The 25878-nt window shown below is 43.8% G+C and overlaps 2 protein-coding genes across 4 annotated transcripts in view; both read left to right on the top strand.

Annotated features, from left to right (window-relative positions):
* Positions 1-13833, top strand: part of LOC122555475 (complement C3-like) — an 83866-nt gene extending 70033 nt beyond the window's left edge. Inside the window, exons 14-16 of one of the 3 annotated variants that reach the window (XM_087993133.1) lie at positions 2299-2395; positions 4960-5027; positions 13525-13833. In XM_087993133.1, coding sequence (XP_087849259.1) covers positions 2299-2395; positions 4960-5027; positions 13525-13571 — 212 coding nt within the window. In that variant the 3' untranslated portion in view covers positions 13572-13833. Of the gene's footprint in view, positions 1-2298; positions 2396-4959; positions 5028-13521 lie in introns of all 3 variants that reach the window. The other 2 variants (XM_087993132.1, XM_087993134.1) reach the window with 2 other exon arrangements.
* Positions 13834-18774: 4941 nt separating this feature from the next.
* Positions 18775-25878, top strand: part of LOC122554901 (coagulation factor VII-like) — a 34300-nt gene continuing 27196 nt past the window's right edge. The window contains exon 1 of the mRNA XM_043700287.2: positions 18775-18921. Within this exon, the coding sequence (XP_043556222.2) occupies positions 18852-18921 (70 nt within the window). The 5' untranslated portion in view covers positions 18775-18851. The remainder of the gene's footprint in view (positions 18922-25878) is intronic.

Here is a 25878-nt window from a genome sequence, read left to right as displayed (position 1 = left end):
CCTTGAAAATGCCCACTTTATATCATTTTACTTTGAAGGCTGCACTGTGATTGGACTTAACTTCGACTAACTACTTCCTGTTTATTTTGACGTAACGGATGTTAATAGGTCATTTAAATATTACTCTGTGTGTAGTAATTTGTTTCTTTATTTGTTTGTGGATGAAAGGCCAGCGTTATGGCCTGGCCCTAGTTGCCCCCTTGAGAAGGGTGAGCTGCCTTCTTGAACCGCTGCAGCCATGTGCTGTAGGTGGACCCACAATGCCCTGAGGGAGGGTGAGACCCAGAGATGACAGCTCAGTTGGAGTCACAATGTCCCACTCCAGGACTTCAGCACAAAAGATGACTCTTCAGTAGTGTACTGAGGGAATGCTGCACTGTCAGAAGTGTTATCCTTTGGATGGGATATTAGAGCCAGGTCCTGTTTGGCCTCTCTGGTCAATGTAAAAGATGCCATGGTGCTATCCTTAAAAAAATCATGGATATCTCTCAATGTCTTGGTCAATTTTGTCCCCTAATGAACATCATCAAAATAGTTTATCTGATCATTATAACATGTCTATTTGTTTGGAGCTGCCTCTGTGCATTTGGCTTCCCCATTCCCCAATAGTATTGTCCAGCATGAGAATTCTCCCACTAGTTTCAGATAGGTAAACCCTCTAGACATGTTTAACTCCTGCGTACAAACCAAACTTTCAAACTGATCTCCCATCCACATTTCCCAGGATGAATGATAGAGGCAGCATTTTCTCTAATTACCACTGTTACAACATAGAACATGGAACATGGAACATAGAACAGTACAGGCCCTTCGACCCTCGATATTGTGCTGACCTGTGGAACCAATCTGAAGTCTATCTACCGTACACTATTGCATTTTCATTCATGCGTCTATCCAACGACCATTTAAATGCCCTTAAAGTTGGTGACTCTACTACTGTTGCAGCCAATGTGTTCCATGCTCCTACTACTCTGAGTAAAGAAATTACCTCTGCTTTCTGAAACCAAAAGAGAAAATGCTGGAAAATCTCAGCAGGTCTCTCAGCATCTGTAAGGAGAGAAAAGAGCTGATGTTTCAAGTCTAACTGACCCTTTGTCCCCTCGTGCTAGCCATCACTATCTGATAGAGGGCTCTCACTGTCCACCCTATATAACCCTCTGATTCTCTTATATGTCTCGATTAAGTCACCTCTCAACCACCTTCTCTCTACAGCCTCAAGTCCCTCAGCCTTTCCTTGTAAGACCTTCCCTCCGTATCAGACAACATCCTAGTAAATCTCCTCTGAACCCTTTCCAAAGCTTCCACATCCTTCCTATAATGCGGTGACCAGAACTGTACATAATACTCCAAGTGCGGCCGCACCAGAGTTTTGTACAGCTGCAGCATCACCTCATGACTCCGAAACTGTATCTCTCTACCAATAAAAGCTGTACGCCTTCTTAACAACCCTATCAACCTGGGTGGCAACTTTCAGGGATCTCTCTCGACTCACACTCTTGAACCTGATCTGCTGTCCTTTCTCCAACTCTGTACGATAACACAATGCGACTCTTCTTTTTAATTTCAAAACAAATCACCCAGTTTAACTCCCAGGCAGGCTCCAGCAGTGGTCATGTGCAACTTTAATTGAAACCATAATGAAAGTTACAAACTGTGATCATCTTATAAACCAAGCAATGCTAATCCAAAAGTGTCACAGTGGTATAAACCTCACACAGTGTACTTCTGAAAAATAAATCCTGGACAGGTCCAAATTCAAGCTCGAACCACAACAGACAGAGGTCATGAGAGGACAAGACAGCAGGCCTGTAAGCCAGTGATTTCACCTGTCTCTCTAACACCTGTCTCTCTAACATGTAATAGTTGCACTCAAATCTACATATCAGCATTTGGCTTGACGTCAGCTATGAGCTGACACCAGTTCAGCTGAGGATGTGATCTCCACACTGAACACTCATCCACTGAAACAGGAGAGTCCATCAATATTTTGATAATTCTATTATTGTTTTTAATGCGCCAGCTGTCATTATAGGCGTAAAGCACATAATGGTGCTAAATAAATGCACCTTTGCAGATATAATGAGAACCCATTAGGCAACATGTTATGAATTGAAAGCCCGAGATTTTACAATCTTTTTTTTTACATTTCAGGCCACACGAAGAATTAGTTCTTAGCCTAAGTACAAATTGGATTTGAATAGTTAGATGCTCGTTTTTGAGCCAGACTCGTTCAGCTGGAGGGCCTTTTAATGTGCTGTAGACCTCTGTGACTTTATTATATTCTCTCCCCGTGTATAGATATCGGGATCTCTGAAACACATCAGATTGTACATCCTACATACGAACACACTTGGATGTGGCAGATAGAGAATACCTCGGGACAGAAAACGTACAGGTATTGCAGAGTGAGGCTGCTCACTATTAGTCAGGGACAGGCATGAATATGAAGAAGGTATTTGGTTGAAAACAGACCAAAGTCCCTTTGACAATGGAATAATTTACAGGGAGGATGCTGGAGCTGTCTTCCACGCTGATGGGGGTGGGCAGTAGTGTAGGAGGAATATTTACTGCATCTGCTGCACCCGATGTGGCCTCCTCTATATTGAGGAGACAGGCCGCCTACTTGCGGAACGTTTCAGAGAACACCTCTGGGACACCCGGACCAACCAACCCAACCGCCCCATGGCTGAACACTTCAACTCCCCCTCCCACTCCACCAAGGACATGCAGGTCCTTGGACTCCTCCACCGCCAGACCAGAGCAACACGACGGCTGGAGGAAGAGCGCCTCTTCTTCCGCCTAGGAACCCTCCAACCACAAGGGATGAACTCAGATTTCTCCAGTTTCCTCATTTCCCCTCCCCCCACCTTGTCTCAGTCCCACCCCTCGAACTCAGCACCACCTTCTTGACCTGCAATCTTCTTCCTGATCTCTGCCCCCCCCCCACCAACACACACTCCGGCCTATCACCTTCACCTTAACCTCCTTCCACCTATCGCATTTCCAACGCCCCTCCCCCAAGTCCCTCCTCCCTACCTTTTACCTTAGCCTGCTTGGCACACTCTCCTCATTCCTGAAGAAGGGCTCATGCCCGAAACGGCGATTCTCCTGCTCCTTAGATGCTGCCTGACCTGCTGCGCCTTTCCAGCAACACATTTTCAGCTCAGTGTAGGAGGAATATCACTAGGTTCGCAACTCAGATGAATGCTCTGGGAACATGGGTTTAAATTCCACCACAGGAGCGAGTGAAATTCAAGTTTAGTTTATAAAATCTAGAATTTCAAAGGTCATTGAGACCATAGAGCTATCATCAGTTGCTCTCAGGATCCACCTGGTTTACTAATATCCTTGAAAGAAGGAAATTGCCATCCTTACCTGGTCTGGCCTACATGTGACTCCAGACCCAGTTTGAGAGGGGCAGACTCCAGTTTGAGAGGGGCAATGAATTCTAGTCTTGCTATCTCAAGCAAGGATAGAGAAACAATTTTGACTTTCCTGGTATTTTATCCAGATCGAGGGGAGTTTACCCACCTCCTCCTATTGTGTCTATTTAGTTTAGCGTGTTTGCACAACATTTCAGCCACTGTTCAGGTCAAGACTTCTCCGCTGGATTGCCTTTTCAATTTGGATTAGATGCCCGATAGTATGGAAACAGGCCGGTTGGCCCAACAAGTCCACACTGACCCTCCGAAGAGTAGCCCACCCAGACCCATTCCCCCCTACCCTGTATTTACCCCTAATGCACCTAACACTATTGGTAGTTTAGCACGGCCAATTCACCTTTTTAGACTGTGGGAGGAAACCAGAGCACCCGGAGGAAACCCACGCAGACACGGGGAGAATGTGTAAACTCCACACAGTCAGTCGCCTGAGATAGGAATCGAACCCAAGTCCCTGACGCTGTGAAGCAGCAGTGCTAACCACTGAGCAACCGTGCTGTGATTTGTTAATGACTATCACGCCCAGCGGTTCTGCTTTCACCCACCAGCATAGACACCTTCTCTGTATCTAGCCTGTCATTTAAGATCTCTGACGTGTCCTCCTATAACTCTGACCCAACGCATAATGACAAGAATGGTCCTGCGATTACAAATGCTTCACAGAACATGGTGGAAGACATTGAAAGGAAAAGATCATTTGCCTTCAGAGAGACGCAAAGCAAGCAGCACAATCTGAAGACCTTTCTTGAACAGATTAAGCTTGTGTGACAGAGATTTTCAAACCTCCTTCTTTTACTTATAAATCAAGAATAGACCCAGCAAAATAATCAGTTTTATGTTTAAAACTTGCCACCACTTGATGAGGACTTCTACTCATCAAAACGGTAGGAAGGCCACTTTCCATTACTTGGGGAGTCATCTCTGCAGTGTGGAAACAGGCCATCGAGTCAGCACGAACCTCTGAAAAGCATCCCACCCAGGCCCATCCCATCTCTGTAACTCCGCATTTCCCGTGGCCAATCCGCCCTCGCCTGCACATCCACAGTTGGACCGTAGGGAGACACCCACGCAGCCACGGGGAGAATGTGTAGTATGAGGCTGGAATCAAACCCAGGTCCCTGGCGTCGTGAGGCAGCGTTACTAACCACTGAGCCACTGTGCTACCCAAACATCCTCTGGCAGATCAAAAGGGTGAGCAACAGACTCCATTGGAGCCCAGACTTGCTATTGGAGAAAGAATTTGGTGCAGTTTTGGGTTTAAAGTAAATGGGAAGCAATTCTGTTCGGTCCCGCAACTATTTCTCCAACGAAGATAACTTTAAATGATCCTCTCAGGGGGTTGAAACTCAGAATTCTTAAAGCTGCATTCTCATAATTTGGGTCCCAATTAATCTACTCACGATTGAATGGGAAGGTATGCCTAATATAATTGTTAGGAAACAAATTGCAGAACATTTGACTGAAATACCCTTTTGGAAAGGTGAGATGAGGAAAGAGCATTCCATTTCTATTCCTGCAGGTTAACATCCGACATTGACCCTCCCCGGTCCTGGGAAATTAATGCATTCAGAATATCAAAAGAAGGCGGTAAGCAATTAAGAGATACATGTATTTTATCAGCTCTTAAATCCAGCTGTCATAATTTAGTGAATAACTCAAATTAACGACTGTCATGTGTGTGTGCAGCAAATTTCAACCAACTTCAAGCCTCTATGCTATCACCTCAGCAAAAAGAAATTCACATCCCATAATGGTGTGGCAGATCTACAACCCAGGTCTCCAGTGAATATGTTGTCGATTTCAATTATTGATGCTATAGTGAACATATTAATGATATAGATCTCGGTGTGCAAGGGGACAATTTCAAAGTTTGCAAGTAACACTAAACTTGGAAGCATTGTAAGCTGTGAGGAGAACAGTGTAGAACTCCAAAAGGACATTGACAAGTTGGTGTAAGGATGGATAGATGGCAGACAGCATTTTAGCCAGAGGTGTCATGCGAGTGATCCATCTCGGCCCCCTCCTGTGATCCCCAACATTGCATATACCAGTCTTGGTGGTGTGAGGTAGTTCACTTTGGAAGAAGTAACAGGACTGCAGAGTACTGGACTAATGGTAAAATACTTGGACAGTGTAGATGAACTGAGAGATCTCTGTATCCATGTGCATAAATCCCTGAAAGTTGCCACCCAGGTTGATGGGGTTGTTAAGAAGGCATACGGTGTATTAGCTTTTATTGGTAGAGGGATTGAGTTTCAGAGCCACAAAGTCATTCTTCAGCTGTACAAGACTGGTGCGGCTGCACTTGGAGTATTGCGTGCAGTTCTGGTCACCGCATTATAGGAAGGATGTGGAAGCTTGAGGAAGGGTTCCGAGGACACTGACGAGAATGTTGCCTGGTATGAAAGAAAGGTCTTAAGAGGAAAGGCTGAGGGAACTGAGGCTGTTTTCGTTGGAGAGAAGAAAGTTGATAGGTGACTTAATCGAGACATATAAGATAATCAGAGGGTGATTTTTTGCTTGGATGGTGATGGCTAACACGAGGGGATGTAGCTTTAAATTGAGCAGTGATAGATATTAGGGGTAGTTTCTTTACTCAGAGAGTAGTGGGGGCATAGAATGGCCTGCCTGCAACAGTGGAAGACATGCCAACTTTAAGGGCATTTAAATGGGCATTTGACATATGGATAATAATGGTGTAGGTTAGGTGGCATCAGATTATTTCCACAGGTCGGCGCAACATTGAGGGCCGAAGGGCCTGTACTGTGCTGTAATGTTCTATGTTGCATGTTCTTCAGCTAATTCGATTCACTCCACATGAACCATAGCCATGGAGAGGGATAGGAGCAGACAGTGTGAGAAGGTATTTAATTGGGGGAGGGGAGATTATACTGCTATTAGACAGGAGCTGTGGAGTTTTAATTGGAAACAATTGTTCTCTGGGAAAGGCACAACAGAAATGTGGAGGCTGTTTAAGGACCACTTGTTGTGGGTGTTGGATAACTTTGTCCCACTGAGACAGGCAAGGAATGGTAAGGTGAAGGAGCCTTGGATGACAAAAGTAGAGGAGCTTCTCGCCAACAGGAAGAAGGAAACTTACTTAAGGTTGAGGAAGCAAGAATGTGGTACAGTTTTAGAGGATTAGAGGGTAGTTAGGAAAGAACTCAAAAATGGACTGAAGAGACCTAGGAGGGGGCACAAAAAAGTCTTGGTGGGAAGGATTAGGGAAAACCCAAAGGCATTCTCCATTTACGTGAGGAATAAGAGAATAATCACAGAGAGAGGGTAGGGCTGATCAGGGATAGTGGAGGGAACTAGTGCCTGGAGTCTGAAGGGGTAGGGGAGACCCTAAATGAGTTTTTTGCTTCAGTATTCACCAGGAAGAGGGATCTTGTTGATAGTGAGAACACCATGGACCAGCTTAATAAGCTTGAAGAAATTGATATTAAAGATGTGGATGTGCTGGAAATTCTGGGAAGCATCAAGATAGTTAAGTCCCCAGGGTCAGACCAGACACATCCAATGTTACAACAGGAAATGAGGAATGAGGTTGCTGCACCTCTGGCGATGATCTTTGCATCTTCACTCTCCACGGGAGTAGTACCAGCTGATTGGAGGGAGGCAAATGTTGTTCCTTTGTTCAAGAAAGGGAATAGGGAAATTAAGGACCACTTGTTGTGGGTGTTGGATAACTTTGTCCCACTGAGACAGGCAAGGAATGGTAAGGTGAAGGAGCCTTGGATGACAAAAGTAGAGGAGCTTCTCGCCAACAGGAAGAAGGAAACTTACTTAAGGTTGAGGAAGCAAGAATGTGGTACAGTTTTAGAGGATTAGAGGGTAGTTAGGAAAGAACTCAAAAATGGACTGAAGAGACCTAGGAGGGGGTCAGTCAGTCTTAGGAGGGGGTAGACCAGTCAGTCTTAGGTCGGTGGTAAGCAAGTTGCTGGAAAGGATTCTGAGAGATAGGCTTTATGACTATTTGGAAAAAAACATAGATGATTAAAGTCAGTCAGCGAGCAAGGTTTTGTGAGGGGCAGGTCATGCCTCACAAGTCTTATTGAATTCTTTGAGGATGTGATGAGACAAGTTGACAAAAGTCGAGCAGTGGATGTAGTGTATGTGGATTTCAGTAAGGCATTTAATAAGGTTCCCCATGGTAGGTTCATTCAGAAAGTTAGGAGGTATGGGATACAGGGAAATGTGGCTGTCTGGATACAGAATTGGCTGGCCGAAGTAAGACAGCGGGTGATAGTGGATGGAAAGTATTCCACCTGGAGGTGGGTGACCAGTGGTGTCCCACAAGGATCTTTTCTTGGGCCTCTGCTCTTTGTAGTTTTCATAAATGACTTGGATGAAGAAGTGGAAGGGTGGGTTAGTAAGCTTGCTGATGACTTTAAGGTCAGCAGTGTTGTAGATAGGGTTGGGAGCTATTGTAGGCTGCAACAAGACATTGACAAGATGCGGAGTTGTGCTGAGAAATGGCAGATGGAGTTCAATCTGGATAAATGCAAACTGATTCATTTTGGAAGGACAAATGTGAATGCTGAATGCAAGGTTAAAGACAGGATTCTTGGCAGTGTGGAGGAACACAGATCCCTCAAAGTTGCCACCCAAGTTGATGTGGTTGTTAAGAAGGTGTGTGGTGTTTTGGCTTTCATTAATAAGGGGATTAAGCGCCGTGAGGTTTTGCTGCAGCTCTATAAAACTGTGGTTAGACTACACTTGGAATATTGTGTCCAGTTCTGGCTGCCTCTAGGAAGAATGTGGAAGCTTTAGAGAGGGTGCAGAAAAGATTTGAGTCAAGAGTGTGGTGCTGGAAAAGCACAGGAAGTCAGGCAGCATCCGAGGAGCAGGAGAATCAACGTTTCAGGCATAAGCCCTTAATCAGGAATGAAGCAGAGGAGATTTACCAGGATGCTGCTTGGAATGGAGGCCTTGTCTTATGAAGAGAGGTTGAGTGAGCCAGGGCTTTTCACACTGGAGAGAAGGAGGAAGAGAGGTGACTTGTTAGAGGTGTACAAGGTAATGAGAGGCATAGATAGAGTAGCTAGCCGGAGACTTTTCCCCAGGGCAGAAATGGCTGTCATGAGGAGTCATAATTTTAAGGTGATTGGAAGAAGGTATAGGGGAGATGTCAGAGGTAGGTCCTTTACACAGAGAATGGTGCATGTGTGGAATGCACTGCCAGCGGTGGTAGTAGAGTCAGAGACATTAGTGACATTTAAGCAACTGCTGGACAAGCACATGGACGGCAGTAAATTGAGGGGTGTTGGTCTTAGATTAAGATAAATGCTTGGCACAACATTGTGGGCTGAAGGGCCTGCACTGTGCTGTACTGTTCTATGTTTTATATCAAGGAATAGTTGAAGACACTGGATACGGCAAAGGCAATGGGCCCTAACAACATCCCGGCAATAGTACTAAAGACTTGTGCTCCAGGACTTGCCACACCCCTAGCCAAGCTGTTCCAGTACACTTACCATACTGGCATCTATATGATATTGTGGAAAATTATCCAGGTATATCCTGTGCACAAATAAACAGGAAAAGTCCAATCATCCTATTACCACCCCATCCATCTATTCTCAATCATCAGTAAAGTGATGGAAGGTGTCACCAACAATGCTTTCAAGCAGCTCCTGCTCAGCAATAATCTGCTCAATGACGCCCAGTTTGTGTTCTTCTGGGGCCACTCAGCTCCTGACCTCATTACAGCCTTGGTTCAAACATGGACAAAAGAGCTGAATTCCAGAGGGAAGGTAAGTGTTAAAGCTCTTGACATCAAGACTGCATTCAACCGAGTGTGGCATCAAGGTGCCCTGGCAAAACCAGGATAATTGGGTATCAGGGGCAAACTCTCCAGTGTTTGGACTCACACCTGGCACACAGGAAAATAGCTGTGGGTTGTTGAGGTCAGTCATCTCAGCTTCAGGACATATCTGCAGGATAGTGTCCTAGATCCAACCATCTTCAGCTGCTTCATGATCTCCCTTCCATCATAAGATCAGAAGTGGGGATATTTGCAGATGATTGCAGAATATTCAGCAAAATGTGTGACTCTTCAGATACTGAAGCCGTCCATATTAAAATGCAACAAGATCGGGATAATATCCAGGCTTGGGCTGACAAATGGCAATTAACATTCGCATGACACAAATACCATGCTATGACAATTTCCTGTAACAGACAAACTAACCACCACCCCTTGACATTCAATGGTGTTGCCATCACTGAATCCTGGGGGTTATCATTGACTTGAAACTCAACACGTAAACACTGGCTACTAGAGCTGGTCAGAGGCTAGGAATACTGCGGCGAATAACTCACCTCCTGACTCCCCAAAGCCTGTCTAACGTCTACAAGGCACAAGTCAGGAGTGTGATGGAATACTCCCCACTTGCCTGGATGGGTGCAGCTCCAACAACATTCAACAAGCTTGATACCATCCAGGACAAAAATAGCCTGCTTCTTGATTGGCACCACATCCACAAGTATCCATTCCCTTTACCACTGACACTTAGTAGCAGCAGTATGTAATATCTACAAGATGCACTGCAGAAATTCACCCGAGATCCTGAGACAGCACCTTCCAAACCCATGCCCACTTCCATCCAGAAGGACAAGGGCAGCAGATACATGGGACACGACCCCCTGCAAGTCACCATCCCGACTTGGAAATGTACCTCCAGTCCTTCACTGTCACTGGGTCAACCCACAGCAGGTGGACTGCAGTGATTCAAGAAGGCAGCTCACTACCACCTTCTCAAGGGCAACTAAGGATGGGCAATAAATTCTGGCCCAGCCAGCGATGGCCACATCCCACAAATGAATTTAAAATAATGAGGTTCAACGCAGAGGTGATGCACATTGTTCCAAAAAACATTAGAATACTGTTTGGATTAGGGAGTACAATTCTAAAGGGGGTTCAGGAGCAGAGCGACATGGCTGTCCATGTGTACAGATCATTGAGGGTGGCAGGCCAAGTGGAGAGAGAAGTTAATAAAGTATACAGTGTCATTGGCTTTATTAATAGGTTAATCGAGGGACAAGAACAGGGAGGTGATGGCCTCGTGACATTAGCATGAGACTATTAATCCAGAGAGAAAGTGTTGGAGATCAGAGTCAAAGAATTCTGGCGTTTGAAGGGCTTATGTCAACAGTCCTGCTCCTCGGATGTGGCCTGACCTGCTTTGACTATTCATCCAGAGACCCAGTTAATATTCTGGAGACCTGGATTTGAATCACACTGTGGAAGATGGTGGAACTTGACTTCAATAAATATCTGGGACTTTACTGTCTAATGTTGGAAAAAAACAGTTTAGTTCACTAAGGAAACTGCTGTCCTTGCTTTCTCTGGCCTACATTTGACCTCACAGTGATGCTCTTCACTCTGAACTGCCCTCTGAGTATATCAGAATGGGCAGTAAATGCAAGGCCAGTGATACCTACACCATGTGAATGAGTGTGATGTTGAATTTGTGACTCTCAGCTGAAATATTGTATACGGTTGTGGGTGCCACATAATGGGAAAACTGTGCGATACATTGGAGAGAGAAGATAAATTATTTGCAAGAATGGTTCCATGGATGAGAAACTTCAGTGATGACAATAGATTGAAGAGGGTGGGACTATTCTCCTTGGGAAGGAGGAGGCTGGGAGGAAATTTATAGAGGGTTTCAAAATGATGAGTGGGCTGAATAGAGAAAACGGGGAGAAGCTGTAATACTTGGAAAATTTTTAAAAATGAATAAGAGGCCATAGACTTGAAATGATGTGCAAATGATGTAAGGGTGTCATGAGAAAATACTTTCTCACACCGGGAATAGTTAGGATATGGAATGCACTACCACTAAATGTAGTCATAGAATCATACAGCATGGAACAGGTCCTTTGGCCCAATTAATCCACGTCAACCATGTTCCCAAACTTAACTAGTGCCATTTGCTTGCATTTGGCCTATATCCCTCCAAAGCTTTCCTGCACCCAAGTTCATGCACTTACCCAAAAGTCTTTTCAACGTTGTAACGGGACCCGCATCCCTCACGTTTCCTGGAAGTTCATTCCACACACAGGCCATGGAGTGCAGAGAATGCGACAGAGATATTACATGTGGAATTCCTTGAGCGTTCTCCATTAAAAGAGATTAAAGCAGAGCAGAATGGATTCCCTTAAGAATGAATTTAGATTACTAAAGTTCGTATTGATTAGGATGACAGTGCATTAGAATATACTGTATATAATGCATTAGAATATACTGTATATAATGCAGGAGTAATTCAGAGGAGAGCAAATGATATGAGAGCAGAGTAGATAAATGCAGATTAGGTTGAAATAGATTGCAATAGATAGTTGGAGTAGATTCATTGAGATTAGAATGGATTGGATCGAGTTAAGGAGTAGATTAGATGATTATATTGGCAATCACTGAAGAACTTTGAAACTACATGCAACAACAAAATTCATATTAGCACACTTACCATGACAAAACACCCGAACGTATATATAGAGTGTCATAGAGATGTACAGCACGGAAACAGACCCTTCGGTCCAACTCATCCATGCCGACCAGATATCCCAACCTAATTTAGTCCCATTTGCCAGCACTTGACCCATATCCCTCTAAGCCCTTCCTATTCATATATCCATCCAGAAGCCTTTTAAATGTTGTAATTGTACCAGCCTCCACCACTTTTCTCTGGCAGCCTATTTCATACACGCACCACCCTCTGCGTGTAAAAGTTGCCCCTTGGGTGCCTTTTAAATCTTTCCCCTGTCACCTTAAAACTATGCTCTCTAGTTTTGGACTCCAATACCCTGTGAAAAGACCTTGTCTATTCATCCTATCCATGCTCCTCATGATTTTATAAACATTTCTAAGGTCACCCACTCAGCCTCTGACACTCCAGGGAAAGTAGCCCATTCAGTCTCTCCCAATAGCCAAACCCTGCAGCAACATCCTTATCAATCTTTTCTGCACCCATTCAAGTTTACCAACATCCTTTCTATAGCAGGGAAACCAGGATTGAATGCAATATTCCAAAAGTGGCCTAACCAATGTATTGTACACTCTGAACATAGCTCCCAATTCTTATACTCAGTGCCCTGACCAGTACTTTACTACTACTACTTTACTTTGTCTTTACTACTTTGTCTACCTGTGACTTCACCTTCAAGGAACTGTGAACCTGTACCCCAAAGTCTCTTTGTTGGCAACACTCCCCAGGACTTAATTACCAAGTATATAAGCCCTGCCCTCATTTGCCTTATCAAAGTACAACACCTCACACTTATCTAAATTAAACTTCATCTGCCACTTTTTGGCCCATCTGACCAAGGTAAGATAACCTTCTTCACTGTTCACTATAGCACCAACCATGTCAATAATTTGCCGTCAATTCCCTGGGCTTCTACCTTAGCAGTCTCCTTGTGTGGACTGTACAAAATACATTCTGGATGTCCATATAAACAACATCCTTAGACATTCCCCTGTCTCTTCAAAATGTTCAATGCGTTTTGTCAGGCATGAATCCATGTTGTGTCCCCCTGATTTATTGAAAATGTTCAAGGTTTTCAGTTACCCCATCCTTGATTATGGACGCCAACAATTTTCCCACCACAGATGTTAGGCTAACTGGCTTGTAATTCCCTGGTTTTCCTCTGTTGCCCACCTTAAAAAGTAGAATAACATGCAATTTCCCAATGCCAAGGGTGACTCCTGCGTCTAGGGAACTCTGAAAGATTTTGCAAGGGCACAATGTGCTCCCTTACTTCCTTTAACATCCTTGAATGGAAACTGAGGGATTTGTCACTCTTTAATTCTGTTGATTTCCTCATTACTGTGTTTTACTTATGTTAATTTCATTCAGTTCCTTTCCCCAATCCACTATTGATTTCCTCAAGGTTCCCAGCATGTTATTCTTCTTTCACAACTGGAAGTACTGAGGCAAAGTAATTATTCACATTCCCATGTATCTGCTGAAACTTTGGAAATAGCATGCTTCCAGGGTTAGAATGCTGAGAGAATTATACTACCAGTACGGTTCTTACCAAGACTGATTTATATGTGTTTTCTTATTTCAAGAAGTATGCATTGCAAAGCCACTGATGATGAAGATAGATGACAGCATTTAGAATTCTCCAACGTGACCAGCTCTGTCGACTGGAAATTCCATTAAAGTGGACAAACCTTTCATCATGGATGTTCAAGACGAAGGATGCTACAATATATAACCTTGTGATCTCACCTAACTATCTTCACAATGTCCTATTCCATTGTCCCAATAGCTATTAAATGTTGACCATTCGAGAACTGATGTATTCTCCCATATGACCAAGTGACACATCAGCAGACAGTTACATAATTTGCTGCATTAAATAAAATGTTCTTATCATTTCCTATGGTTCCGTGTTGAATTCTGTTTGAAATCATTAAAATGCACTGTATCCTCAAGTCATGACTCTATTCTCTACTACAAGCCTGTCTAACTCAGCCTTGAGTAACCCCAATAGACCCAGCCTCTACTCTCATGAGGGTTCAGAATTTCCCAAGCTAATTCAAGACAACTTTTCAGAAAAAAGAAACTGAATGACACTAATAGTTCCGAAATTGAACATGTTAGATATAAAAATACCATGTGGGGCTCAGTGGTTAGCACTGTTACCTCACAGCGCCAGGGACCTGGTTTGATTCCCACCTCAGACGACTGTCTGTGTGGAGTTTGCACATTCTCCCCATGTCTGCGTGGGTTTCCTCCCACAATCCACAAAGATGTGCAGGCCAGGTGAATTGGTCATGTTAAATTGACCATAGCGTTAGGTGCATTAGTCGGGGTAAATATAGGGTTGGGGAATGGGTCTGGGTGGGTTACTCTTCAGAGGGTTGGTGTGGACTTGTTAGGCTGAAGGGCCTGTTTCCATACTGTAGGTAATCTAATCATGTGATCTGTTGCTGTTTTCAAACAGTGAGACTGAAATATTTCAGGGGTGTTACACAATCAGGAAAACACTCAAGAGTGAAGTCAGGATATAGATCGAGAGAGGGAACAAGGGAGTGAAAGAAAGAGAAAATGAGATGGTGGTCCGAGCTCTCCTCCTGGATAATTGAAGTTAAAAATCACACAACACTAGGTTATAATCCAATAGGTTTAATTGGAAGCACTAGCTTTCGGAGTGACGCTCCTTCATCAGGTGATCAGGAGCGTCGCTCCGAAAGCTAGTGTGCTTCCAATTAAACCTGTTGGACTATAACCTGGTGTGGTGTGATTTTTAACTTTGTACACCCCAGTCCAACACCGGCATCTCCAAATCATGGATAATTGAAGTATGAGTTAAGCCCCCAAGTTCCTTTGTTCCTGCACATGTGTATTTGTACAGTTCTCTTTCCAAGATGCACCACTCCCATTTGTCAGCATTTCGATAAATCTACTATGTGTCTCTCTGATTCACCAGACTTCTTAAACTTTACTGAAAAATGTGGCTAATCTCTTCACTCCTTACCTCTGTGAAATTACCCCTTGTGAACCCAAGTCCAGGTCACAAATATATATAGGATAGAGCAGTGTCGAATACAAACTCAAAGGTAGGTACAGTGCAAGTTTATATGCTCAGGTTGGCATCTCTTGTTGGGTCACCCTGTCATTGTCTCCCTCTCTCAATCTGAAGATCAAAGGAAGTGATTGGTTCAGAGAGATTAATGGAGAATGGATTTGGGTGGGATACTCTTTGGAGGGTCAATGTGGACTTGTTGGGCCAAAGGGCCTGTTTCCACACTGTGGGGATTCTATGCAGGGATTCAGTGATAAAATAGAGAAAGAGATAGGGATTGAGCAATTAAAATGGGGAGGAAATAGAGAAATAAGGAAGAGAGAAATCATCAGAAAAAGCCTCTTTTCACTTTCTTTCTCTTTCTCCCCTCTCTGTCCCAATGTTTCACTCTCTATACCTCACACTTTTACATCTATGGCTGATGTGAAGCTTGAAAGCATTTTGCACCAAGAGAAGTCTGGGGTAGAACTTCAAAGTGACATGGACAGACCGATGTAATGGGCAGACAAGGATCTGATGCAACTCAGTACAGGGAAATGTGGACCAATTCATTTTGGTGGGTGTTATGGCTGTGGTACAAGGAGTGCACTGATAACCAAAATTCACCAATCCACCAGTCGCAGTGTCAGTGCAAATATATTGATTCAAAAACCACAATGACTAATAGCATCATTTTCGTTCAACCATCCAGAACAAAAGGAACCTGGCCTGATTTCTTTAATGAACTCAAAATAAAGCATATGTTAGAAAACAAAATTTATTAGTAAAGAATGCTGTTTAATATTGAAACTATACTCTGAAATTAAAACTAGATCCCCTAAGTCCACACGCAGACAAACACAGCACACAAAAATAGTTTCTGCAGCGGCCATTTTAAAAAGAAAATAAAGTACAAAAGGGACGAATCACTACTACTCAAGCTTCCAGGAAATAAAAGATAAAATGTGATGAAGTCTCATAGAGTTATACAGCACAGAAACAGATCTTATGGTCTAACCAGTCCATGCAGACCATAACCCCAAACTCAACTAGTCCCACCTACCTGCATTTGACCCACATCCCTCCAAACCTTTCCTTTTTGTTAACTTATCCAAATGTCTTTTAAATATTGTAACGATACATGTAACCACCAATGCCTCTGTCATTTCATTCCAAGCTGTTACCATACGGGGTAAACCCTTCTTGCTAATTTAAACCAGACACACAGAAAAACTCACCTCACCTCATAATCTGTTGAAGTACGAGTGGCAAAGGACTACCAAATGCCACTATTTAAAGAAAAAAATAACAATTTATTCTTTAACTCCAAGAAAAGACAAGAGAACTTTAACCAACAACTAGCAACATTGTAAGCCTCCTTTGTCTGATTGGTTTATCTACCTCCCACCCCCCACTCTACAACAATACATTGATCTGATAAAACCCACCCCAATTAAGTTTAATTAAAAAATCAAATTTAAAAACCAGTCAGCTTTTGGTCTCCCCTTTGTATTTTCCTCTGGAGATTTCTCTGGGTCTTTTCTTCGGTCTTCTGCTTGACAAATATGACATGAAAACCTACCTTCCACAGGGCAATTCTGTAGGCCATATGGTGCTCTTTGCTACTCTGACTGACTGTTCAAATTACCCGATTTCTATACCCCAAAACATCGGACCATCTCATTGGCTTGATGTCATCAAAACAGTAAAATTCAAATTCAATTGGATTTTGTTTTCTTGGGCCATAATTTAAACTGATTGGCCAAATTTGAATTTGTTGTGCACCATGGCAACTCAGCTCCAGCTATTTGTTTCACAGCCAAATGTTACATCTTTTAATTTCTTAGCACACCTATGCTTGTTATAGGCAAAAGTGAGGACTGCAGATACTGGAAAGCAGAGTTTAGATTAGTATGGTGCTGGAAAAGCACAGCAGGTGAGGCAGCATCCGAGGAGCAGGAAAATCGACATTTCGGGCAAAAGCCCTTCATCAGGTTCCTGACGAAGGGCTTTTGCCCAAAACGTTGATTTTCCTGCTCCTCGGCTCTATGCTTGTTATGTCTGTGCCAGCTTTCACTCTCTCTTAAAGGTACAGTACACATCTACAACATCATGACAAAACATCAAACCACAGTTCGTATGAAAAAGTTGCCTCTCTTGTCTTTTCTTGAATCTTTTCCGTCTCACATTGAAAATGTACCCCCCAGCTTTGAATGCCCCACCCTTGGGAAAATACCTTTATCATCACCTTTTCTGTGCTGTCACATAAATCTCAATAAGATCACCCCTCAACCTCCCACTCTTCAGTGAAAAAAAAAGTCCCAGTCTATTTTTATATCTCAAACCCTACATTCAGGGCAATATCCTGGTAAATCCTTTCCAGACTCCCCCTATAGCAGGGCAATCAGAGCTGCACACAATCCTTCAGAAGAGGCTTTGCTAACATCCTCAACTTCAAAATGATGTCCCAACTCCTGTACTCCAAGGTCTGAGCAATGAAGGCAAGAGTGCTCAGTGCCTTCTTAACTACACAGTTTACATGTGATGCAAACTTCAAAGAATTAGGTATCCCCAGATTGATCTGTTCTACAACACTACCTCATGGATCTCTTGTCAGAGAAGGTGAATTGCTGCCAACCAAACACTAATGATCGAAATCTATTTTTGGTTCCAAAAAACTTGGAAAAGAGTCCTTGGTCTTATTTTTTTGCTTTTACCAAGTAGACAGAAATGCTGGTTTATGGAAAATTATTGGTGTGGTCTGAGCACAAGCTGGTTTGACTAACTGACTGTCTTGATTGATTACAGAGTGTAACGCGAGCTATTCAAAACAGAGCCGATTTCTTCACATGACAGTATCAGTTGACACGTTGTCAAGTTAGCGTCATCACATCGCTCTCTTAAAGGAACATCCTTGTTGGATCATCGCTAGCTGCAATATCACAACAGAAACTGAACAGAAGTAAACCATTCGGCCCATCAAGCCTGCTTTGTCATTCAATATGATCATGGGCTTCATCTCCACTTTCCAACCTGCTCCCCATCAACCTTGATTTCTTGAAAGGACAAAAGCCCCAGCGTGAAATATGTTCAACAATGAAGCATTTGGCACTTCCAAAGATTCACAATCCTTTCAGATGAGAAATTCCTCCTAGCCATAGTCTGAAATATATTTTAGATTCCCCCAAACAGGGGAAAATAATCTCTCAGCACCCAAGCAATTTTGCCTTTAACCAAAATCCTGAACATGTCAATGAGATAACCTTTCTAAGTTCCTGAGAATATAGATAGAATCCCTATATTGTAGAAGAAAGCCATTCAGCCCATCAAGACTGGAGCAACCCTTTGGAGAGCATCCCTTCCAGAACCACCCTCCCTGTAACTCCACGCTCACCGTGGCTATTCTCCCTCACCTATCTCTGGACACTACGCAGGATGCACTATGTCCAATCCACCTCGCCAGCACATCTTTGGACTGTGGTAAGAAACTGGACCACTCAGAGGTAACGCATGCAGACATGGGAGCAATGTGAAAGCTCCTCGCAGACAGTCACCCAAGGGTGGAATGAAAGCTGTGTCCCTGGCGCTATGAGGCAGCAATGCTAATCACTGAACCCATGCCCGCCCTTCCCCCCCTCTCCAAGCCCCTGAGTTCCTTGCATTTGTTGGTGAGGTTGGGGCTGGTGTGGTATCAGCATAAGCTAACCACCGGACCATTCTGTTAGAATAAAATAACAGCACTTATGTAATTGTCAGTCTTTGTTAGGGTGAAGTACACTATCAGATCAATGTGCTCTTGTACAAAGCCTCCCCTCTGTACTTTGACCATTAGATTTCTGTTTATTTTGTGGTCAAATCCTCAGCAAAACAGCGTCTGTCAATCTAATCATGGCTCTTTCTCGCATCACTGTGCTCGTTTCCTTTATGCTTCAGATGTTCTGGGTCACCCACTCTGCAGGTAGGTAACTCATTCAAAAATCAGGGATCAGCAGATTACTGTCACCAACCATTCTCACTCAGAAAGCACAAATCATTACAAGGGTCGCGGCTCCTTTCTCTTTTACACTGATTTTGTTCAATCTGAAAGGACACTGGTAGTTGCTCGACAGGAGCGGTTTCGTGTATTCTAGGGTGCCCCTGTTCTGGACAAGTGAGCAGATTGGAAGAGAGCTTACTTTCAAAGTTGAGGACGTGTTGGGTGGGGTCAACGCAGAGAGGCTGCTTCCTCCTGCAGTCCTGGTCTCCAAATGGTCACGTATGGGAAAACAGCAAAGTGTAATAACGTGAAAGGTTGCTCCCTGGAGAATAGCCAAGCTCCGACAGGGTGGATTGAAGAAGATAAAAGCCCCTGTAATTGAAGGGTCAGTGGCAGTATGGATACACAAGGAGTAGAAAGCAGACAATGTGGTGAAGGAATGAAAAAATGCCAGGGATCTTCAGGATCTCAGACAGCACTGTCTAGAGAGAAGCCAAATAAACTGATTCAGTGATGAAGTGGGCTTGAGGAGTGGTAACCTCGTGCTCAGTGCCACTTTACCCCTTCATTTGTTTAAGCAAAGAGAGACCTGCAGGCTTTGAGAGAAGATCGCCAGCAGACAGGAAGTGCATTAGGTGAGTGTGATGTTAGGGTGATGGGAGTACAGTTGGGTGCCAGAGAGGTGGGGAATTCAAATTTGAATTAGCTTTATTGTCACATGCATGCATATGAGTACAGTGAACGGTTTACAAGTCACCTATTATGGCACCATCTTAGGCACCAAACCACTTGGGGTCAGATTGTTAAGTACAAATTCTTAAGGGAAAAGGTTAGCAATATAAAGTACAGAAATAAATTATCAAATTAGAAAAATAAGAGATCAGAATAATAGCTGTTCCAACCCAGACTTCACCTAGAGGTCAGGAATGCCAGGAGTCGAAGTCTGCTCTGAAACCGTGAGCTCGAGTCCACATTGAGGCCGGGGGTCTGCACTGGCTTTCACCCCAGACATCCCTGATGCCATCTGAGGATGGGAGGTAAAAGGAAAAAGAAATAAAAATGTGAAATGGGAGAGAAAAAGGAAAAGAAATGGACGCAGTGGACAACATACTCCATTGCCATGTGGTGTCCATTGGGTGACAAGTACACAGTGGGTAGAGGGTCAGGGGGTGGAGTGCTAGAGTTCTGTGCGTGGGGTACAGGTGTTGGGGGGGTGGGGGAGGTGGATGGGTGCAGATGAGGCCTGGAGTGGGGCAGTGTGTCAGAAGTGAGCAAGGGGAAAACTGGGTGTTCATGTTGGATCGAGGGCATACAGAGATAGAGAGTGGCTTGTTAGCTCAGGGTCTGCATGAGGTATAGACAGGAACCATACCTTACGAGCATGGTGGGAGGGATGGCTGAACACCTCTTCAGGAGTTAGATGGTGTGTTTAACAAATCTAACTTTTCCTGAGTAGTTATTTATCTAATTTGATCAGAACCTTCTGAATTCTTTTAATTTATAAGAAGAATTTCAGAGGCTCCTAGATGGCAAAGAATTACCCAGCAGAAAATTTAATTCCCCAGGCAGTCCCTTCAGAGTCCTCTCTGACATGGACTCTTCCCCTTACTCACCTCCCTTCTACATTGCAACAGCAACTGAATGTTGTTTCACGTCTGAGGGATTGGATTTACATGTATTCAGAAACGCAAGGACTTATTTGGGACAGTGAACATGGCTTTGCGCATGGGAAACTGTGTCTCAAAAACTTGATTGAGTTTTTTGAAGAAGCAATGAAGAGGATTGATGAGGGCAGAGCAGTGGACGTGATCTACATGGACCTCAGTAAGGCATTCGACAAGTTTCCTCATGGTAGACTGATGGCATTCGACAAGTTTCCTCATGGTAGACTGGTTAGTAAGGTTAGATCACATGGAATATGAGGAGAACTAGCCACATGGATGCAAAATTGGTTTGAAGACAGAGAGTGGTGGTGAGACTTGAGGCCTGTGACCAGTGGTGTGCCGTAAATATCAGTGATGGGTCCACTGCTTTTTGTCATTTAAATAAATGATCTGGATGTGAATATAGGAGGCATAGTAAGTAAGTTTGCAGATGACATTAAAATTGTGGCATAGTGGACAGCGAAGAAGGTTATTTCAGAGTACAACAGAACCTCGATCAGATGGGCCGAGGAGTGGCAAATGGAGTTTGATCTAGATAAATGTGAGGTGCTAAATTTTGGTAGGGCAAACCAGGACAGGACTTATACACTTAATGGTAATGTTGCTGAACAAAGGAAATAAGGGTTATAATTCCTTGAAAGTGGAGTTGCGGGTAGATGGGGTAGTGAAGAAGACATTTGATAGACTTGCCTTTATTGATCATTGCACTGAGTTTTGGGGTTGGGAGGTCATGTTGCAGTTGTACAGGATATTGTTTCGGACACCTTTGTAATATTACATTCAGTGCTGGTCTCCCTGCTATTGGAAAGACGTTGTTAAACTTGAAAGGGTTCAGAAAAGATTTACAAGGATGTTGCCAGGGTTGGAGGGTTTGAGCTGGGAGAGGCTGAACAGGCTGGGGCAGTTTTCCCTGGAGCATCAGAGGCAGGGGGATGACCTTATAGAGGTTTATAAAATCATGAGGGGCATGGATAGGGTAAATAGACAAGGTCTTTTCCCTGGGGTGGGGGAGTCTAGAGATCATAGGTTTGAGAAGGGAAAGATATAAAAGGGACCTAAGGTGTAAACTTTTCACACGGAGGGCTGTGCATGGATGGAATGGGTTGTCAGAGGAAGAGGTGGAGGTTGGTACAATTACAGCATTTTAAAGGCATCTGGATGGGTACATGAAAGGAAAGGGTTTAAAGGGATATGGGCAATCTGCTGACAAATAGGACTAGATAATTTAGGATATCTGGTCGGCACGGACAAGTTGGGCCAAAAGGTCTGTTTCCATGCTATACAGCTCTTTGATTCTATGCCTCTATAAATAGTTTCATGATTTTTTTTAACAATTCTATCAAATCTTCTCCCTACCTCCGAGCTCCATATAACTGAGCTCCTCCATTGTCAGAACCATTCAATCTAATATCCTCTGTACCCTCTCTGCAGCATTCGCACCCTTCCTATTGCTACCTAAAAATGAGACCTAATTTTTTTTCTTTTAAATATTCTGTTTTTTCTGTTAATTAAACGAAGGATCCTGATACGATGGTATGGATTCTCTGCTGCTTGAATAAGGACCCTTCAAGCTCCAAGAAAGATTAACTTGATCTTATTAAATTCTGCAGGCTGTTGGTGGAGACCAGGCAGCTGCTCAGGGTGGATCTCACCAGTTCCTCGGCTATCTTACATGTCTATCTGGCTATTCACCCTGTCCATGCCCCTCATGATTTTATAAACTTCATTAAGTTTATGCCTCAGCCTCTGACACTTCAGGAAAAACAGCCCCAACCCATTCGGCCTCTCCCTATAGCTCACACCCTCCAACCCTGGCAACATCCTTGTAAATCTTTTCTGAACCCTTTCAAGTTTAACAACATCTTTCCTCTAGCAGGGAGACCAGAATTGAATGCAGTATTTTAAAAGTGGCCAAACTAATGTCCTGAACAGCCACAACATGACCTCCTATATTCAATGCACTGACCAATAAAGGCTAGCATACCAAACGCCTTCTTCACTATCTTATCTACCTGCGACTCCACTTTCAAGGAGCACTCCAAGGTCTCTTTGTTCAGCAACACTCCCCAGGACCCTTTGACAGAGTGCACATAGGGAAATCATTACCATTGACAGAAGTGTTGGCAATTAGAGGGAAACAAGAAATAGTATAAGCAAATAAAAGATACACAACATGCTCTCATCATCTGGCATGCTGGTGCTGTTTAAAATGGCAGTTGCAGGTTCAATATTAGCTTCCAAAAGAAGATTGGGTAAAAAATATATAGGCCTGTGGAGAAGCAACAGGGGTGCAGGGATGTCAAAGTGCTGACACAAGCTTGATGGATCAAATGGTCTTCTGTACTATGACTCTAAGACTGTGGATGAAGGAAGAGTTGGGGGACATAAATTTCAGGCAGTTACTAATAATTCCAATAACAAAATGGGGAGAATAGACTTCACTCAAGGAAGGGAAAACTATACCACAGGGATTGCTTGAATGTTGGTGTGGAGTTTTCAATACAGAAGCCATTCCATGTGAAACAGTACTGGATGCAACAAAACCTACACTCTGGCTGCAGCACTGAAGACTCCAGAATTAACTGCAGCCGAAACCCACCACTGCACCTAAATCAGACCATTCCAGGAACCTACTTAGCAACGTGAAATATTCTTCAGGCATTGCATGTCCTCCAAGATACTGGAGAGACTCAATCTGGCCATTAGCTTGTGGAGTTTTATTGGTCAGAGTATTGAGTACAGGAGTTGGGAGGTCATGTTGCGGTTGTACAGGACATTGGTTAGGCCACTGTTGGAACATTGCGTGCAATTCTGGTCTCCTTCCTATTGGAAAGATGGTTGTGAAACTTGAAAGGGTTCAGAAAAGATTTACAAGGATGTTACCAGGGTTGGAGGATCTGAGCTACAGGGAGAAGCTGAACAGGCTGGGGCTGTTTTCCCTGGAGCACAATTGAGAAAATGGCTGCAAGGTCGCAACTACGGAGTGAGGGGCCTGCAACACAGAAAAGATCATCAAGGTGTGGGCAAAATCACAAATCGGAGGGGACTTTGAGGCATAACGTGTTTGAAGAATTTATGCATTGGGAAACTGAAGAGGTTGTGAGTCATTGGGAAGGTCACCATAGTTAAGACCATAAGACATAGGAGTGGAAGTAAGGCCATTCGGCCCATCGAGTCCACTCCGCCATTCAATCATGGCTGATGCGCATTTCAGCTCCACTTACCAGCGTTCTCCCCGTAGCCCTTAATTCCTCTAGACAACAAGAATCTATCAATCTCGGCCTTGAAGACATTTAGCGTCCCGGCTTCCACTGCACTCCGTGGCAATGAATTCCACAGGCCCACCACTCTCTGGCTGAAGAAATGTCTCCGCATTTCTGTTCTGAAGTGGCCCCTCTAATTCTAAGGCTGTGTCCACGGGTCCTAGTCTCCTCGTCTAATGGAAACAATTTCCTAGCATCCACCTTTTCCAAGCCATGTATTATTTTGTACGTCTCTATTAAGTCTCCCCTTAATCTTCTAAACTCCAACGAATACAATCCCAGTATCCTCAGCCGTTCCTCATATGTTAGACCTGTCATTCCAGGGATCATCCGTGTGAATCTCCGCTGGACACGTTCCAGTGCCAGTATGTCCTTCCTGAGGTGTGGGGACCAAAACTGGACACAGTACTCCAAATGGGGCCTAACCAGAGCTTTATAAAGTCTTAGTAGTACATCTCTGCTTTTATATTCCAACCCTCTTGAGATAAGAGACAACATTGCATTCGCTTTCTTAATCACGGACTCAACCTGCATGTTTACCTTTAGAGAATCCTCGACTAGCACTCCCAGATCCCTTTGTGCTTTGGCTTTATTAATTTTCTCACCATTTAGAAAGTAGTCTATGCTTTTATTCTTTTTGCCAAAGTGCAAGACCTCGCACTTGCTCACGTTAAATTCCATCAGCCATTTCCTGGACCACTCTCCCAACCTGTCGAGATCCTTCTGTAGTCTCCCCACTTCCTCAGTACTACCTGCCTGTCCACCTAACTTCGTATCATCGGCAAACTTCGCTAGAATGCCCCCGGTTCCCTCATCCAAATCATTAATATATAATGCGAACAGCTGTGGCCCCAGCACCGAACCCTGCGGGACACCGCTCGTCACTGGCTGCCATTCTGAAAAAGAACCTTTTATCCCAACTCTCTGCCTTCTGTTAGACAGCCAATCCTCAATCCATCCCAGCAGCTCACCTCGAACACCATGGGCCTTCACCTTGCTAGCAGCCTCCTGTGTGGCACTTTATCAAAGGCCTTTTGAAAGTCTAGATAGACCACATCCACTGGGTTTCCCTGGTCTAACCTACTTGTTACCTCTTCAAAAAATTCCAACAGGTTTGTCAGGCATGACCTCCCTTTACTAAATCCATGTTGACTTGTTCTAATCAGACTCTGCTCTTCCAAGAATTTAGAAACCTCATCCTTAATGATGGATTCTAGAATTTTACCAACAACCGAGGTTAAGCTGATTGGCCTATAATTTTCCATCTTTTGCCTTGATCCTTTCTTGAACAAGGGGGTTACAACAGCCATCTTCCAATCATCCGGGACCTTTCCTGACTCCAGTGACTCTTGAAAGATCTCAACCAATGCCTCTGCTATTTCCTCAGCCACCTCTCTCAGAACTCTAGGATGTATCCCATCGGGGCCAGGAGATTTATCAATTTTAAGACTTTTTAACTTTTCTAGCACTATCTCTTTCGTAATGGCAACCATACTCAACTCAGCCCCGTGACACCCTTTAATTTTTGGGATATTACTCATGTCTTCCACTGTGAAAACTGACGCAAAGTACTTGTTAAATTCTCCTGCTATTTCCTTATCTCCCATCACTAGGCTTCCTGCATCAGTTTGAAGTGGCCCAATGTCTACTTTAATTGGGAGTTGATTGGGAGTTGCTTTAATCTGAGAAGACAGAAGTGGTGGAGATAACTTCTTGCATTTTTCTTGGCCCACACACAGTGCTGAAAGGCACTTAACTGGTAACTGTTCAATCCAAAAGCCCACAAAAACACTTGAAGTACACGGACTAATTTGTACATTGAAATAACTGCCCACTCTCTGGAAATCAGGTTAGTCATCAACTAAAAGTACCCGCAGTAGAGGCAGCTTGTGTTTCAGCTTGTTGGAAGTTTGCAGAACACTTCTGACCATTGCCAACTGTCTAAAAGATACACTCCCATGGTTTTACACAAACAAACCTGATCTAGACACAGGAGTTCAAATCCCACTGCA

Source organism: Chiloscyllium plagiosum, unplaced genomic scaffold, assembly GCF_037043375.1.
Source record: "Chiloscyllium plagiosum isolate Xiang-an unplaced genomic scaffold, Cpla_swu_hap1 HiC_scaffold_12, whole genome shotgun sequence".
NCBI classification, from domain to species: Eukaryota; Metazoa; Chordata; class Chondrichthyes; order Orectolobiformes; family Hemiscylliidae; genus Chiloscyllium; species Chiloscyllium plagiosum.
This window is presented reverse-complemented; position numbering and strand designations above follow the sequence as displayed.